Source organism: Anthonomus grandis, chromosome 19, assembly GCF_022605725.1.
Source record: "Anthonomus grandis grandis chromosome 19, icAntGran1.3, whole genome shotgun sequence".
NCBI lineage: Eukaryota > Metazoa > Arthropoda > Insecta > Coleoptera > Curculionidae > Anthonomus > Anthonomus grandis.
Genome location: NC_065564.1, coordinates 10,061,569 through 10,080,458, shown reverse-complemented (window position 1 = coordinate 10,080,458; position 18,890 = coordinate 10,061,569). Strand labels below are relative to the sequence as shown.

The 18,890-nt window shown below is 30.0% G+C and overlaps 1 protein-coding gene across 1 annotated transcript; it reads left to right on the top strand.

Annotated features, from left to right (window-relative positions):
• Positions 1-1,724: 1,724 nt before the first annotated feature.
• LOC126747547 (purine nucleoside phosphorylase-like) lies at positions 1,725-17,733 on the top strand. Its single transcript, XM_050456271.1, has 5 exons — positions 1,725-1,926; positions 8,274-8,368; positions 11,061-11,273; positions 15,041-15,358; positions 17,384-17,733. The coding sequence occupies exons 1-5, from the start codon at positions 1,799-1,801 to the stop codon at positions 17,608-17,610; spliced, it is 981 nt and encodes a 326-aa protein (XP_050312228.1). The 5' UTR covers positions 1,725-1,798; the 3' UTR covers positions 17,611-17,733.
• Positions 17,734-18,890: the final 1,157 nt, after the last annotated feature.

Sequence of the window (18,890 nt, the reverse complement as noted above, 5' to 3'; positions counted from 1 at the left end):
TGCCGCTTAGTCGCATTGTTAATTCCACGGACACAAGAAATCTTTACCAGCGACGTCGTCAAGAATAAAAAGAATTTTTATAGAAATGTTTTATAGTTATTATAGAATTCATAATTTTAATAATAAAAAGTTTTTATTATTCTATGCTTATGATGACATTTCTCCCTTGATATGATGTATCGATGACAGTATCGATATTTACTTGTGAAAAGATCGGCTTTTTTCCATGGTGCGGCACAAACGGCATAAGTTGACTCAACTTTTTTCCCTTTTCAACCAAAAACTAAAGAAAAAACACAAAACTTTACAAATGCCGAATAAAGAAACAACGCCTTTTGACGAGATGACATTTCGCAAAATCACATCAGCTATTGCTTGCGGTGTTGCCATTTCAAATTTTTTAAAAGCGGTTTTAGAAATAAGAATGTTAATTTTTTTATGGAACATGTTATTTTTGCTCCTAAATTAAGATATACCTATTTCTACTTTTATTTTTAATCCAACATCTAACTATTAATTATATATGTTGATATATCGCTGAAAATCTCCTCTCTTGAAAATGTGTCTGACAAACCTGACAACAGGGAATCGGTGAGGGGAATGTTTGTAAACAAAACATTCCCCTTGTAATAGAGAAGACATTTTACTACAACCATTGCAGCTTAAATTGAAGTTTTTTATAATAAAGCGTGTAAGACAATACGGAAAAAGCAGTATTGTGATTAAGTACTATGAACAGTATTATTATCGATTATCAATGAGTACAAGCGCTACAACCTGAAGATCATCATAAAAGAGTATATTTTGTCAGTGGCTTTTAGAACTGCTCGGCAGAAATGAAGATTTTACGAAATGTTGTTACAGACAGAAAATTGTGTACAGACGAGACCACATTTACTCAAGATGGAGTGCAGAATTTACACAACAGAACAAATATTAGAAGATCTTATATGTGAGACAGAATATGTGGCTTCTATATGATGAGACTTCACCACATTTCAGATAAGAAGTATTTATAATACTCATTTGAAATATTGTTAATATATATCGATTCTATAAAAAAAATATCTTCCTATAGAATCAACAGAAAGAAAATCATCATAAATAAAGATGTTGATCCAGGTAAACAAATCTGGAAACAGTACTTTTGGCCTTACTTGATTGAAGACAAAAAACTCAAAGTATTAAGGTTATTATGCCTGAGCGTGGTTAATTTTTACAAATTGAGGTACAATTACCGCAATAGTCTATCCCAAAGTTAAAGAGATTTTTAAGGCATAACTTAATACCGCCAATCGTTTTCACTTCAACAAAATACCTGGAGAGAGAGAAGACGAGTTTCTATGATGTGCGACAAAAGGATGGTACCTGTTTGGTTTTACCTGAACCGAAAATTTGCTAATTTTGCAATTACATTTAATTAAATAATTCAAGATTCGCTTATTAAAATTTTTTGAAACTTTGCACAAGGGTTTGCCAGATTGGTCTCTTCAAAAAGTTATCTTACATTTTTTCTATAAAATGTACAGGGAGGCCAATAATTGACTCCCTTAAAATTTACACGCACCACCCGGTATATATATTTTACATATATCTAAATTTATTCACAAACCTACGTACGCCACTGTATTATTATAATATTTACATTTTTAGTTATTAATTGTTGTTATTAATTACTTTATTATCATATTATTTTTTTAAGTATAAAAGCAACAATTTGTTTGAATATATCGCAGTGACTCTGCTGGTGTTCCATTGAAAATAATAACTTAATCAAATTAACTTTTATCGCAGTAAAATGACTTCTACGGTTAAGGTCAGTCGAAACAATAATGGTGTAAGTAATGGGTGCGCTCATAATGGCAGCACTGGTGTTAAGAATCATGGTATTTTAGAACAGAATGCTGACGCGGAGCATGGATTTCGGTAAGTTTTCGTTAATTATTATACAGGTAATTTCTTAGTGAGATATATGAAATTTGAAGATGTGAATCTTCTCCTAATCTAAAAGTAAATTTTTGTATGAATATAACGTACTAACTCCCCTACCTTTTGCTTGTTAGTATTATATACAGAGCGGGTCAACCAAAAGGAAATAAGGCTGATATTTTATATAGCTATTGTTAGAAAAAAAATCGATCGGATCCGTCGATTATTAATTTGAGGGGAAAAGACAAAAATTAAAAAAAAAAAAACAATTCAACCTCAAAATCTTAAAGTGGGATTAGGTGTCAAGTAATTATTTTAACGGTAACTGAATTTTCCTTTCAACGCGTCTTTTTATTTTAATTGTATATATCCATTTTTGCAAAAATAGGGAATAAAGAATAATGAAAAAAAAGTTAAAAATTCTTGAAAAAATATTAAAAATTATTAATTTTTTAACGAAGAGAAGTGTTTTGTTCTTTATTAAAAATAGTTTGTCTGATCCAGGAGTGAACTTCATCCCTTAAATAAAAATGGGGTTAAACTTTATGTGATACTACAACTTAATAGTCATTCTCTGTTTAATAACAACTTTAATTAGTATAAAATAATATAAGTATTAAAATGTAATATAAGTATTTAATAAGTATAACAATAAAATAACGAAATATTTTCTACATTTATCACTAAAAGGGAAAAAAGACACAAAATGTAATTTTTTTGTATAATTTATTGTTTTTAAAAATGAGTGTTCTAAGTGATAACACAGGAGGTTATATCCATGCAATAATAAAGATTTTTTCAAAACGCCTGAACATTATGAAGCAAGCTGGTGTAAGGGCATGTTATGCGTCGATATGGTGCTGACGCAATTCATTTATTCACTCTGAGTTTTATACATTTATGTTTTCAAAAACAAATGGTAAATTTTAAATTTGGATTATTTATTATTTGATCGGCCATATTCTCGTAAAATTCTATTCCAACATCTATCAAAATTATCTTCATTCAATCTCGGAAGTTATACAAGAAGAATTTTGTAGGGGTTAAATTTATGTATTTTTAAAGTTCTGCGAATGCTTGTACGAATTATGCCACATACTAATGGTAATTGCCTGGTGCTTAATGTAAGGTCCATATTGACGTGGCCCAAAAATATTTCTATAGGTTAACTTTCAACTATCTATTGATTTCGAGCTATTGATTTTCGGTTGGCAATTGGTCCTGTCTCCCTAAAATTGATATACCATACACTACTTTGATATACCATACACCGTTGAATACACCATTTTAGAATTAAATAAGATTAAAAGAATTCGACATTCTAAATTGAAATTAATACTTTAAATGTATATACTCGCAATTTCTAAAGAAGAAAAAAACTAGAACTTAATACTTTTTTTTTTCAAATGTTAAAGTTAGAATTTACATTACCAGTTTTAAGCGATAAATCTAAAAAACATTCATTTTTCTGTTGGGGTGATGTTGTAAACGTATTATGTTGAAACGAGAATTGATAACCATTAAATTGAGGTATTACATGAAGTTTAACCCCATTTTCATCTAAGGAATGTAAAATTAAATTAACTCTCGCGTGAGAATAATGAAAATAAAGCTCAAAAGACTTCTCCGATAAAATAATTAATGGGTTTATTCTTTTTTTTTTCTATATCCTCAAAAATAGCTGCATACAGTTAAGAGAAAACACATTTTAATTTAAGAGAAATAATCATTAAAGAATTCATTTACCTTTTAATTAAGGTATCACTCGCTCATCCGATTAACAACAAATTTAGAGGAGTTGCGAGAGAAAATTGTTGAATGTGCCAATTTCATTGCACCAGAAACTCTTTTGAATATACGAAATAGGTGTACTTTTATGGTGTGCGTTGCCATATTTTGCATCTAAGCACTACTTTTTGCATAATGATTGATCCTCAGCCTGTATAAAAATGGTCTATCGCGGAAGAAAATGTTGGTACAGGTTTGAGGATGACTTCTTCCATTAAGTTAAAATAATATGTGGTAAGAATTTTGTGTGCCTGGGAAAATTTGGCAAATGTTGACGTCCTTCAAATTTTCCATCTTTAAAGGCAATGTAAAAAACATGAAACAAAAATTTTTAAAATGAGTGGGAGAGAGACAGTGATTGAAAAATATATACTTTTTTCTTCCACTTATTAGTGTTATTAAAAATAAGTTATCTATTAATTTAAAATTGTGTGAAAAGAAGTTTTTTATTCACAGTTCAAACGAACCTACCTATGAAGTTCTACTCAAATTATATGAGGTGCTTCGTCTAAAAAGATCACAGTATAAAAACACTATTCAGACTTTTAAAGCAACAAAGGCTTTTTGCAAATCTTTATTATATCGGAATTACCCTAAAATATATTCAGACATTGTATAGATATCGATAACAATACAAACCCTTATTAAATTAGATATCCATTTAGTCCGTATACGTAAATAAACAACGCATTCATATAAAGTCGTAAGTATAAGAGTAAAGAAATATATTGTAGAATTTTTCATTTTTATGAACAGCAGAAAAACCAACGAGTAATTATTAATAAAATAAGTAAAATATCCTAAACCATTGGACCACTATCTAATGCAATTTCTAAAAATTGTCCAAATGATATCAAATGGACCTTTATTTGACACTTAGAACCCCGTATTCGTCCTATAATGTACACTTATGTGGACCAATTTGAACACTGATAATATTCTTAAATGGGTTTGGTTTTTGAGCTCTAGTTTGAGTTGCAGCTTAAGAAAATATATAGCAGACCATATACCGTGTCTTAAAAAAGTCCTGGACCCCCTTAATAATTCATAGACAATAATTCAAAAAGTGTCCCAAGTAAAAATCATAGATCTGTTTCAAATCTCTATTAGAAAGATAGATTTGTAAGATATCACAACAGTAGTAGAGATGAAAGTTACTATCATTTTCGATTCTACTACCTAATTTTCCGATTCTACGCAAAATTTTAACACAACTTCATGATCCATTGTCTGCACATTCCATTTTCTGACACACATCTGTCTGCACATCCATTGTCTGAACCTACTGCATAATATTTGGACCTAATTATCTAATAATTAATTTCGTAATAAAACGTTTCATACCTTGTAATTGGAAATAAATACACTCAGCAATATAGTGCATAATAGTATTAACAGATACAGCTCGATTTTATCAAAATAAAACTACTCTTGATAAACATAAACAAAACTAAATAAACTCTAAAAAATCTCACCTAAAATTCAAACACTAAAAACTGTAAAAATGGAAAAAATTATAGGCCCAATAATTTTTATTCAATTATTAATTCAAATGTAACTTTTGTTATATGTTCGGAAGTTAGTCTTCTTTATTTGGTCTATAGTTAAATATGGTCTAAATTTAATTTCTTGATAATTTAGATATGATGGTTTATTTTTTTAATAGTCCTGTAACGACCTAAACCGCTGCGAATATATCAGCTGATTGATATACATCATAAAAAATCCCCGTTTAGAAAAGATAGTTAAATGAAAGGTTGTTTTTGTTGCTCGTGTTGCTTTGAGGTTGTCTTCTTGATGGAAAGATGGCGCGACACGTTATTTTGTGATGCATTACAAATAGAGCCTTTTCATTCATTCTCAGATAGATAGATGTACTCTATTTTTTAACTTATGTTTTGCCGATTTACTTTTTGTTTCGGCTGCCATTGTCATCCCTATATCCACGCCATTTGATTTTATTATTTTTAATTTGGCATTCTTGGCATCCCATTTTCGCTGTAGATATTTAATTTAGAAAATAAAGTTCTAAACACTATAAACTTTTTATCCTCATTAATAATTAGTTTCTAGAACCTGTGAAACGAGATTTGGTGCTCTTCATTTATGCCATAGTTTCTTCCCCTGATTGAACTGAGTCTTGTGGATGGGATCTTTTATGCAACCAGTAGACGCCATACGGCTTGTGTCTAGTATGACTGGGATTCCAATCACCTCTGTTGGTATCGGGGCTCATTCGATTTTATTGTTCCCATTTTATTGATATTGAGGTGACAAACATGAAAAACTTTAATGTCGAAATTTCGAACTGATCATGCAGCACAAAAACAATGATTTATGCACGCTCCATCTGGGTGAGAGCTGACACCAGAGTTTTTTATTTCTTCTTTTTTAAAATTGTCTAAAGCATAAAGTAATATTGTTTTGATTTATGAATTTGTATTAATATTGTTCAAGAAAAGCTAAAATAAAGATTAGGAAGATGAGGCTACTCTCAAAAATCAGTACCAACATATACTCAAATTGCATATAAGGAACCTAAACAGAGAAAAAACTATAGAGAGAAAATAGATAAACATCCAAGGCTATCATGTTATGTGTACAATAGAACATACTAAATGTCCAAAATCCCATTCATATAAATATGGGTATAAGAGAGATGAGGATGCATACTTGAAATTTCTAGACTATAAAAATACCAATCTCGCAAAATTTGATCACATATATTCCGATAAATAAATTAATAAAAAAAGGAGTCAGAAACTTTAAAATTAAAATTGCCTGGAAATTAGGTCATGCTAAAGAAGAAAGAAATAAAGTTGCAAGTAAGCAGAAAGAATAATATAAAAATTCTGGGAGAATTCTGAAATTTTAAACTCTGATTCGAATTCTGAAAGCTTGAAGGCCTAAGAGATTAAAATTAAATACTGGGAAAAATGGAAAACTAGATGGAGAGGAAATTAAAGACAGGCATTACAAGAATGCTGGTTTTAGTAGGAAATTTTATAGATGATTTTTTATAGTATCAGGACATAAGAGCTATTATTATTTTTTCAAATAAGAACTGTACAGCGGGCTACTCGCATTTATCACTTACACAAATTGCAAATCCTTCGTAGCCCCAATTGCTCATTCGGTAAAGATGGCAACTTAAAAAACATAATGTTAATAATTTGATCCTAACTGTTATAATATACTAGCTACTTATGAAACAAATACAAACAACCCCAATCAAATCTATATAGTATTCTACAAAACTGTATTAAAAGTTAATATATTATAATTATATAATATATTATAATATTTAATCTAACAATATCCGGCTATAAATAGCATTTTCAGGATATATCCTTATTGTGTATCTTTGATGTCATTCTTAGAGGTTTAACAATTTCCAACGTTCATCATATCTTATGAATATACTTATACTTTACTAAGGTTAAAGTAGGTCTAAGCATAAGTTAAACTAAAAATCCTAAAAGTGTAAACGGTGTAGTGTTAAAGTAAAATCTATATTGTTGTGATGAATTTATAATTAGTTACTCTGAGCTCGATTCTTCTTTTCGATATCCTTTCATTTTTACTAAAATCGAAAATAAAGAAATATTTAAATTACGAGATAAAAGAAATATTTATTGAATAAGAAAATACAAGTTGACTTAACCGTTTATTATGAATATTTTAAAATTTCATTATCAAAATAAATAAAATTAAATATTAAAAATTACTTATAATTTTTTTATCTCTTGGATTTCTCCAGAAACACTAAATCAATGAGTCAAACAAAATGTATATTTTTGTATAATATATGTAATGTATATTATATCAAACGACTAAAACACTTTACAAAACTCTTCACTTAAAAAACACTTCGATTTCTAATTCTTGTTCAGTGATATAGTTTTACCTTTTGATAGGAGGGGTCTGAGTCAATAGGCACTTAAGCACAACAGGCAGGTTAGCATGTTACCGACTAGTAAAGACCACAGAAGTTCTTTTATCTCACATTGATCAAGTCACAGATATATAAGTTGACCCATCTTGCCAGTGGACATTCATATAAAGTGAGGTTGGAAGAATATTGTTCAATGTTCCCTCTATGTCCAAGAAAGCTGCGATAGCTACTTGATCTTTAGTTATCTTGCAACAACAGTATTGTTTTTAGAAGTGTCAGAAAGCAACTGAATACATAAAAAACTGCAGTTTTTTAAGATATCAGCAGCATAATTATGAGATATGTTTATACATGCTCATTTTATTTTGTTTTACTCTAAGAGCAAAGAAATTATCGTGTTCCCGCCGTGTAGAAGAAATTAGATTTTTAGTTCTATTTGGGTCTGTTGTCGATAATCATTACAAATACAATATCGAATACAAATTAACGATAATCTGTTAATTTGTATTTTATTGTCTCGAAGGAATCTTCATTCGTTTCGTTCTTCAAATATCTTTATTTAAAATTTATACAATATAACTTATTAGCATTCTACTGATATTTTTTTATTATAGCTCGAATTCAAAATTTAACTCAATAATAATTCTTATTTAACTTTTAGGTATACATATGATATGCTTCAAGAAACCGTCCAGTATTTACAAAAACGAGTTCCTTTTACTCCAAAAGTTGGAATTATTTGTGGATCAGGATTAGGTAAATATACACATATCTTTGATATTATTAATAAAGCTGTAGGGTAATTTAAAGGACTATTTAGACTATGGTCATTTAGGTCCGAGGCGGAGTCTCGAATTAATTCACGCATATCGCTTGACAGATATGGCGCCGCTAGTTCGGAAATAATTATGCGGAACTGCTATATGCCATATTATGTGCACATTTATGTTTTTACAAAAATTTTTTATTGTGGATTGAGCAAAACAATACTACTATTTTCTCATCAACAAACTTATACAAAGATATATTCTTTAATTAGAGGTTCAAAAATGCTACCGCCTTGTTCCCTTCTACTACAATCCCAGCCGGTTGTAGAACTCTCCACGCGTCTTCTTCCATAATGTGATTAAAATATTATTCAGTGCTTCACGTACCTTGGTAAGAAGTTCATTTAAATTTGAGGCTCACTTATGACTGAACCTATAAATTTTCTTCGTGATATATCTCCAAAGGAAAAAATCATTTTGAGATAAATCTGACGATCTAGGACCACATTAAAATTTAAATATGTCCTTTGTGCTAATAATGCGGTCAGTGAAGGTAGCTTGTAACAAGTTGCCAACCATGTTTGAAATGTGAGTAGGAGAACCGTCTTGTTGATATATACAAAGTTTTTTCCGTAGAGTAACCTACTACAACAAATACATTGTAATGTATATAAAGAAAAAGAAATTAAGAAAAAAATATTATCACGAAGCTCAGGAACACACACTAGCCTCGAACATACTTTTCCCAGAAATAATCTTTTATGTCAAGGACACACTCTTTTTATTGTCATCATCAGTTTACAATACTGTCACGTGACTTTCGTTGACTGTCTAAATTTAATTGTTTCCTAGATAAACAACAAAACCTATGGAATAATTTAGAAATGCTACCTCAACTACCAGGATTTTGAATAAAATATTTTCTATGAATATTTCACCGCTGTTGATATGTTTCCTCATTTATTTACAAAATACCATCCGATTTGGTTCGTTCTCTAGCTGTTTGTTACGTTTGTTTATTACCTCTATAAATAATCTATTTTGCGGTACCTCAGAAAAGCTCCGCCAGCGGCACCTTTGCGACAGCAGACTAGGTTATCGGTGTCGAGAATTAAAGCTAAATATATATATATATATATATATATATATATATAGAATAATTTATGTAAATAGGGTCTGCCCCAGGATTAAAACCGGTAGAATTGGCCTTTTTGTCGAACTTTTTTCCACTAGACTGGTAGAACCTCTATACGATAGTAGAAGAGTTCTACATACTTAGGAATGATTGACAGATGTCCCAGTTAGTTTGCTTAAAGTTTACCGCAATTCTTAAATCGGTTTTAAAAGTGCAAATTAATCTCTCGACTATTCTATCAAAATGAGGGTGTAGAGATTTATACGAGACTTAATAGCTCCCGATAACTGGTATACTTGTTGAAATATTTTTAACTCGAAATTCCTTTCTTGGTCTAAAGGTCCTTTGGAAACCAGCATATTCACGTCTGAAACAGCACTTCAGCTATTCCTTTTTATTTTGGAATGGGATAAACCTCAGGCTCAAAGTACCCCAATTTTCAGATAGTAATTTTTCCTAATCCATAAAACTTATCTCATACTTTTGCCAACATTTTTACTCTAAAATGTCCTGCGCCGTCACTGCCATGATAAGTTTCAAGAATATCTGGAACAATCGCTGAAAAGAAAAACATGCAGATATCTGTTTTCTTTTTCTACTACGTTCTTTTAGATTTTTTTTAACAGTGCTTCTTCTATAATCAATAAAGTTTTAATTCTGAAGATATGTCACAAATTCAGAAAGAGGATAAAACTGGGTCATCAGGGTGATCGTGACACACCTCTTATCATTTCAATTTATATATTCGCCAATATTCGGCTTTTCTATATTCAATTGTAAAGTGACACTCTTGTAGCCGCTTTTTCACAATTTGCTGACCTGACCTTATGTAAGCGAATTCAATCCACATTCTTCATGGCTGCCAATACTTTAGAACATAAGCCAGTGTTCTCATCGGGTTGCAAGTGTTAATCAAATGACCACAATCAAAAGACCTTTCAAATTCACCATTCTCTCGAAAAAAAAATCTCAGTAGAGAGTGGAGCTTGGCCTAGCCAGCTTGCAACTCATGAAGTCGAAATTTTTTTGTTTTTTCTGTCAATGAACCAAAGTTTCTAAGATATTTTTATAGAGTCATCCTTGAGGCGTGGTTAATATCTGGGATCTCTTACTCCGTCAATAAAGAGATTTGCATGGGAATCTCCGTTGGGGAGGAAAGTTGAGCCAGATTTACTAATCGAGAAAATGGTGTTGTCTTCTTTTTAATTAGGCCTGGTATACTTATTGTAGACGACCTCGCTATATCTCATCTTTAGGGTACATTACGTCGTAGTTAAGCTGATCCTTAAATAACACCATTCTCAGTATTTCTGTAGCTTCTCCTTGTAAACCTAGCTTAAGGCTGATTACTCTTTTTTCATTAATCCAGTAATTATGTGCCTACAAAACTGATGTTTCTTTTTTGAATTTTTGCTTAGATTTGAAACTGATTGTTTGCCTTTGGTTAAACCAAAATAAGTTAAAAAAAATTAAAATTAAAAATTATGCTCAAATTTTATTTTCCCAATTTTCATTTAAATTTTCAATTCACTTGGTGCTATTTCAGGATCTTTGGCAGAATGTTTAGTGGATCCCATTGAAATTCCCTACAGCACAATTCCACATTTTCCACAAAGTACTGTCAAAGGCCACGCAGGTTCATTGGTATTTGGACATTTATCGGGTCAACCTACCATTTGTATGAAGGGCCGATTTCATTACTATGAAGGTTACCCATTATGGAAATGTTGTATGCCAATTAGGGTCATGAAACTATTGGGTAAGTATAACTACAATAAACCTAGATATAATTTACATAAGGTATTTCAAGAATGTAGGCCTGTCCTCTCCGTTATTTTCGCGTTTGTTGTATTTTGTTTCGCATATTTTCTATGCCTTTATGCAGATATATGATTTACCTACTTTTCGTAATATAAATACTAGTAAAAATAAGAACATTTAAATACATTGAAGTGTATGTGCGCTATATTCGGCTTGTTTTACTCATACTTCTTGTTTCGCGCCCGCTAGATGATTAGCTGGCAAGATCTTAAAATAAAGGATTAAACTTCGGCTTCATAACAGTTTACTGAATAAAATACTAAATATTTTATTCAGTAAACTTTGACTTCGGCAAGACTTTTATAAATGTTTTTTTATCTTGGGACAAAAATTTATAGTTTGTTTTTGTGCAAATGTTTGACCTTTGTGAGATGTGTTTGTAATCTACTGGCTTATTAAAGACAGAAAATATGTCAAATAAACCTTTTATTTAGTATCAAATATAACATAGATGATCAATATAAATTGAGCTACCATTAACAAGAGAAAGTAGTTAAAATATTTTATAGCCATTTGAATCAATAATATCTAATTGAGCTATCTGCTCTACATCTTTGCAGTAAAATTTAAAGAAATATTTGGTATTTCACCAATTTTCCTTTTGTAATATGTTATCCAATGGCATATCTAAGTGAAATCTAAATGACGCAATTTCTTACCAAATACTTCCAGGGTTTTCAATACCAAAGTTTAAAAGTCGTTTTTATCAGTTCCTCAATAATTGTTTTTGTTGCAGGACTAACAGAATAACCATTTCGGGATAGTTCACCCTTCTACAGGAAAAAAATTAATTACCAAGCCTTGCAGTTTGTTACAGTTTTTCTTTTGAGGTCATAACACTTTAACTTAATGTATTCAAATTTGAAATATTTTAATATAATTTAATACATTTATCAAAGTCTTAGAATAGTGGTTATAAAAGTAGAAAGCAAACAGGGTTTGGGCTTATAAGAAAGTGTAATCTCCATAGAAAAATCAACCATAATTCTATAGGTTTCAATAATTATAAAATTTTGATCCGTTTAGGAAATAACCATAGTTATTGCAAATGTATTTAAATGGCCAATATATGTATATGTAACAGTAACTACCTCCAAAATGTCCTCCACCAACACCGCCATGGACAGCTTTAAGAACTTCTGGAATCCGCTTTGGAGGAAGGACTGTCAGATTTGACAGACTGACAGTTTTAAACAATGCATCTTGTATAACCAACAAATTCCATTGAGACCAATAAGCTTTTAGTTTTGGAGATTCTTTCCATTCTGGTTTTGAAATTTCCCGAGACTTCAGTTTGTAAATAAGACCAAATACTGGGTCATCAAACTGATCCTGAATTAAACTAATTGCGTCCCACTCTTCAGGACTGTTAAGGCCAATACGATTATAAGTAAGTATCTCTGAATGCTGTTTTGATTCCTTTTTAAGACAATATTGACATGTTTCAATGCAGGGTCTTCTCTATGTTCTATCGTAACGTGATTGTAATCGCTGAAGCCACATTGCTATTTGTCCTTCAGGGTTTTTGAAGTGCAACAGCCTTTTCAGAGAAGAGGATTTTCATATAAATATTTATGGAAATGTTCAATAGCTTTTACTGCTGCCAATAACTCTCGTCTGATGACACAATAGTTTCTTTCTGGCTTTGATAGCATTTTACTAAAATAAGTTATCACTTGCTCGCCATCGTCATATTTCTGTGATAGGAGAGCTCCAATTCCAACATTGCTTGCATCTGTATCTAAAATAAAATGTCTTTGTCCAGGTATCGGATACGTTAAAATTGGAGATGTGCTTTTTAACCCTCTTTTAATTAATTAAAAACTAGACACTATGGCGAAAATATTAAACCAAACGTAAGTAGAACCCTAAATAAACCCTACGAATCAACTGTTAACTATCAAATATGAATATAATAGTACAAAAGCTAGAAGAATAATTTACGTATTTACATTTTCATAATAATATGTATTTTCAATCAGGGTCTCACAATCGGGCAGCTCTATGTGTTTATGTTAATATCTCCATAATGTTTATATTCAAGTGACAATATAGCCTAAGCCTCTGTTCTTATTCAAATAACTGGCAAACTGAGATATGGTATTGACTTCCAGCGAATTTCCTATATTATCCAAAAGACTATACCAATAGATGTGCTTGAAATTTACCTAATAACTCAGTCAAACAATATTCAACTTGAAGGAGTCCGTAAATAGTATAACGTAGTACAGTGTTTGTACGTTATGATAGGAAATTTAAAAAATTAGAAAATTAGATGAAATCCAAGAATATAGCCCATTTAACATTTTACGTATTTAAGCAAATTACGATCATGATTAGAGGCTGGTAATATTGTTATGGCTAAGTGTTCTTGGTACTTTATTTAATAAATGTTTTAACTTAAGGGAGGTTTTTCCATTAATTATCTTCCACCAAGACTTAGAAAGTATGCACTAACTTGTTGAAATGGTTGTAATGTACTACCAAAGAGCTTTAGAGAGCCTAGAGATTTTATTATAAGGTTAATTTAATATTTTGTCTGTCTCTAGATGATGGATCATGCCATTTCTTTATAAATGAAAAGGCAGTATTTTTCTAATTATTAAAAATACATTTAAATAAATGAACTACGTCAAGCAGATAAAATAAGCATCTTGCTGGATAAATAGGATTGGGTAAGATGTGCTCAGTTTATTAAGGGGGAAAATACTCATTGCCTTATTTAATGTTGAATTAGTGTGGCTCGGCTAGGCCTAATTTTTGTATGGTTGGTGGTTCAAATATCGTACTTTACTGTTAGTACTCGTAGTTAATAAGCTACGTGAAAGGTAAAAGATATCTAGCCTCTTTATGAGTGTAAATACTTATTTATGTTGTTTTAAAAACTGGCAAATAAACAATATAGATATACACCCAACTCCTTAATTTTTTTATCCTTACGAAAAGGTACATTTTTAAAAAATATTCAAAGCAAATTGGAAAACTAATATGAGCAGAATTTTTCTTCCATCGGGATTTTTTAAATTTTACCTGTTTTAGGATCCTGCTCTAACATATTCCAAACAATACAACCTTTAGCAGACTCACACATTTTCAAGTTTTCATGATAAACTAAATCACTAGGTTATAAGTAATTGTTATTGCATTTTACTTGATTTTAATTGTATCTCATATTATTGTAATTTTAGACTCTTTTATATTTTTATCTTTTCCAGTAAGCTTAAAAAACAGAAAAAATAGTCTCTACGTATAAAATCAAGAATTATTATTAGGTCTCAATTAATCTAAACTAAGCAAAGTCTAAATAAAAACAAATAATATAAGGCAATACTATGAAAATTAAAATTTATCAGATATATTTGTTGACAACAGCTTATTCTACAATAATTAATATGGAGGGTTGACCTAAGGTACCGAGTTGTACTCGCAACCTGCCTGTAAAATTATATTTACGCATTCTGAGCGGTTGGCCATCTATCCGACGCAAATTTTTACGGTCACCATTTAGCCTATTATCTATCACCTTTTCGCATATATATGGTAGTATTAATGTAATTACATTAATACTACCATGTACAAAATACCATATTAATAATTAATTAAACTCTATTAATGTTCGTATTAACCCCACTTCCGAATTGATCAATATATAAATAAACATTTCAATAAATAAATGATTAAATTAACAAAAATATATTTTTTTAGGCGTTTCTCACCTTATTATAACAAATGCTGCAGGAGGCCTAAGCGATGAGTTTAAAGTTGGTGACATTATGTTGATGAAGGACCATATTAATATAATGGGTTTTGCGGGTAATAATCCCCTACAAGGACCTAACGATGAAAGATTTGGACCCAGATTTCCGCCTATGAATCAAGCCTATAATCAAGACGTTGTTAAGTTGGCAAAAAAGGTGGCTGACGATATCGGTTTAGGAAAAAATGTCCACGAAGGGGTTTATACTTGTCTTGGCGGTCCAAATTTTGAAACAGTTGCTGAATTAAAGATGTTAAAAATGTTGGGTATGTTTTGTTGTTTATTAATTCATTTAGCAGCTTGGTTATCAAATAACCAACGACAAGACAAAAACAAAACAACTATTATTATGGTCTGTTTTTATTTAAGGCAGACTAACAAACTAACAAACAAACTAAATATTTATTAATTTATTACTATAAAATATATTTATTATTTATAATTTCAACTGACTGTATAATTTTAAGTTGAAATGTACGTGTTGTCTCTAATTATTAATACTGGATCTTTAAAATTAGCTAGGCCTAAAAAACTCCATAACTTTTTTAGGCTTGACATAATTTAATTTTTTATGTTGCATTCGCCTACGACTTATGCTTAAAAAAAGGGAGTTTTACACAGGTGTAGCATACAAAATTTTTTCTACTACTGAAGAAAACATAAAAAAAATAATAAAAATACCAAATTACTTTAAGTACTAGTGCGTAAAAAGTAAAACTTTATAAGCCCTGAGAAGTGTGTAATGTGAGTATTTTACGCACGGTAATAGGTAAAATTATATTATATTAAACTTTTAAAAAATCACAAGTTATTGCATGAATTTTAAATATGATTAAGTAAACCTGTAGTTTCAGTTTAAAAGAAAATGCAACAGACAATAATAAAATTACTGCATTGTACTTGATTGCCCTGTACAGGGTGTCCCAGATTCGAAGGTGACCATTGGGATCTCGGAAACCGTAAGAGTTACAGGGTCGGTTAAAAGTGTGATACCTCATTTTAAAGGCAATTAAAAATACGTTTTAAAAATGAGAAAATCCATTATGGCGCCAATTAGAAAAAATAAAGTTGATGATGATCGAAAAAAAAAATGAAACGTCGGATTAATTTTTTTTTTGCATCCTGTTGTAGGACATTAAAAGTAGCAATAAAAAACTGTTTTTAGTTTTCCGATATCTCTTTAAATAAAGTCGGTAGAAGAAAAAACGATTTTTGACAAATTTCGGTTCTTTTTGGATATCTCCGGAAGTATCCGGAATTTAAAATTTTTTTAAACGTCATATTATTAAGCTCCAAATTGCGCAACTTTGCCTCCATTTAACCGATCCCGTAACTCTTACGGTTTCCGAGATTCCAATGGTCACTCTCGAATTTGGGACACCCTGTACATTATGATTAGATAGTCATATCAAAAAGGTCTATTCATTTACACAAAATTTCACCAAAAGTAGAAAAATTTTTTAGATCTGAAGATGAGTTTGAAATTTGTTATAAATCTTATTGTGTATATTGTCTTATATCTAAGTCTAACCGTTTTTGATATAATTATATAAGTTTTTCTTTCAACAGACCATACAATATTTAATTATAATTTTTTCCTATAAGGAAACCTTTATCTGCCTATATTCTCTCTTTGAATTTATTTTTGTCGACTTCATTTATATCTCCTCTTAGCTGTTGTAGAATTTTGCTCCAATAAATATATTATAACGTATAATATCGCTATATACATGTATAACGCACGCCCTAGGCCTTTTGACTAAGAATTCGGTGGCGATTATTAACATATTTCAGATCGCTTTATCATCCATATACACCTATTTTAATTTTTGATTAACTTAAATTATTTTAGGAGAATCTTGTAAAATTTTGAACGTTTAAATTTTAAGTTTGTCCACATCAGATATTTGAGAAGATTGCCAACTAGTAATTTAATTTAGTAGCATTATATACAGTCTCTAAAAAGGAAAAAGTTAACTTTTAGTTTTTTTTAATAAACCGCCATTCTTTGCATTTGGTTGGATTTTTTTGGTATAATTTTCATATGTTCCATATACTTTTATACTAATTTTTTATGAGTTAAATTTGCAAAATTTATTAGTATACTTATTAATTAAATAGGAAAACCTAGTATTGTAACACGTGTATTTACACATATCATTTGATATGCTGCTTTTAAACCACAAAAAAGTTACTGTCTCCAAATACAATGATATCATAAGAAATAAAATATTATTAAAAAAAAAATGTGCATTCACAATTTGTTTTACTCTTTAACCATTTCTTTTTAGGTGCGGATGCTGTTGGCATGTCAACCGTACATGAAGTTGTTACTGCGAATCATTGTGATATGATAGTATTTGCCTTTAGCCTAATTACCAACAAATGTGTGATAAGTTATGAAACAAATCAAAAACCAAACCATGAAGAGGTTATCGACGTTGGGAAACAAAGAGAAGGACTTCTACAAACATTTGTATCTGAGATGATAAAACAAATGTTTCAAAATACCGAATGACCATGAATATGATATTAAAATATATAGGTTTAAACATAACTTATTATAATATTACAGATGTATAATTTTATTTTATATTAGTATATTATAAAGCCACATTCGAACAATAAAATATTAATTTTTTTACCTAAGTTTTTTTTATATCAGATACCATCCTTATATACGCAACAATTTCAAATTTACATTAACCATACAAAATCAAGCTTGCGCCGACGCGACATCGAAAGGGACTATCAAGGGTTTGCGCACTAGAAGGGAAATCCGCGGTCTTTTGTCGCCATTTTTATCATCACATATTTCGTCAAAGTGTTCTCCTAATTTCACCAAAAATATGGAAAAATTGTATACAATTTAAAATAAGTTAGGTGCCATTTTTTAATCTTGGTGCTCTATGGTTCGGTTGAAACATTTTATTTGAAAATTAATAATAATTTTTTTAAAAAGAACCCTTCCTTGCCTATATAAATAATACAGTCTATATATATACTTCGATTCTTCGCCATTTTCAACCGCATCAATATCATCTATTTCAGCAAATCATAAGCGATTTTAGTTGGCGCATGAATATTAGCATCAGCACAGGATGCAGAAAAAAAAAGTTTTTATAAATTCAATTTATAAAAAAGAAAATATTACTTAAATAAATTCAGGTTGCTTCAAGCATTTTCTCATTTTAAACATCTACAAAATTTAAAACGAATATCTGGTTTTTAATATTGGTTTTTTGCTATTGATTATTGTTGGAATTAATTCTATAATTTCTTTTTAATCAAATTTTGTTTGTAAACAAAAAAAAACAATAAAAAGTAGTTAAGTCATTAAGTTAACAGAGAAAAGTAGCTACAGCTAGAATTACTGAAATATACACTGTTAAAAAAAAGGCAGGGGAAAAATTAGTGCATAAGTCGCTTTTTAAAATAAAATATGAGATATTGGAAGAATGTTATAATCATTTTAAGCATCTTCATAATGAAATTATAGGCCTAACTATTACAGAATTACAGATGAGGAATTTGAAGACGAGGATGCTATTAGAAACTGATGTAAGGAATTTTATTTTGCTTCAAAAGATATATATTTTTAGCTTTTTTTCAGAATCTAATAGTATTCTCTAGTGGCTTTCAAATTATGTATTACCTAATGTAAAAAAATTCTTAGATTTTCCAAAACCAAATATTCCCATATATAATGGAAATATGCTTAAATGGCCCATATTTTACTAATTATACTCATCACTATATCTCATCACATAAGAGTACTTCACTTTCCAATGCATTTAA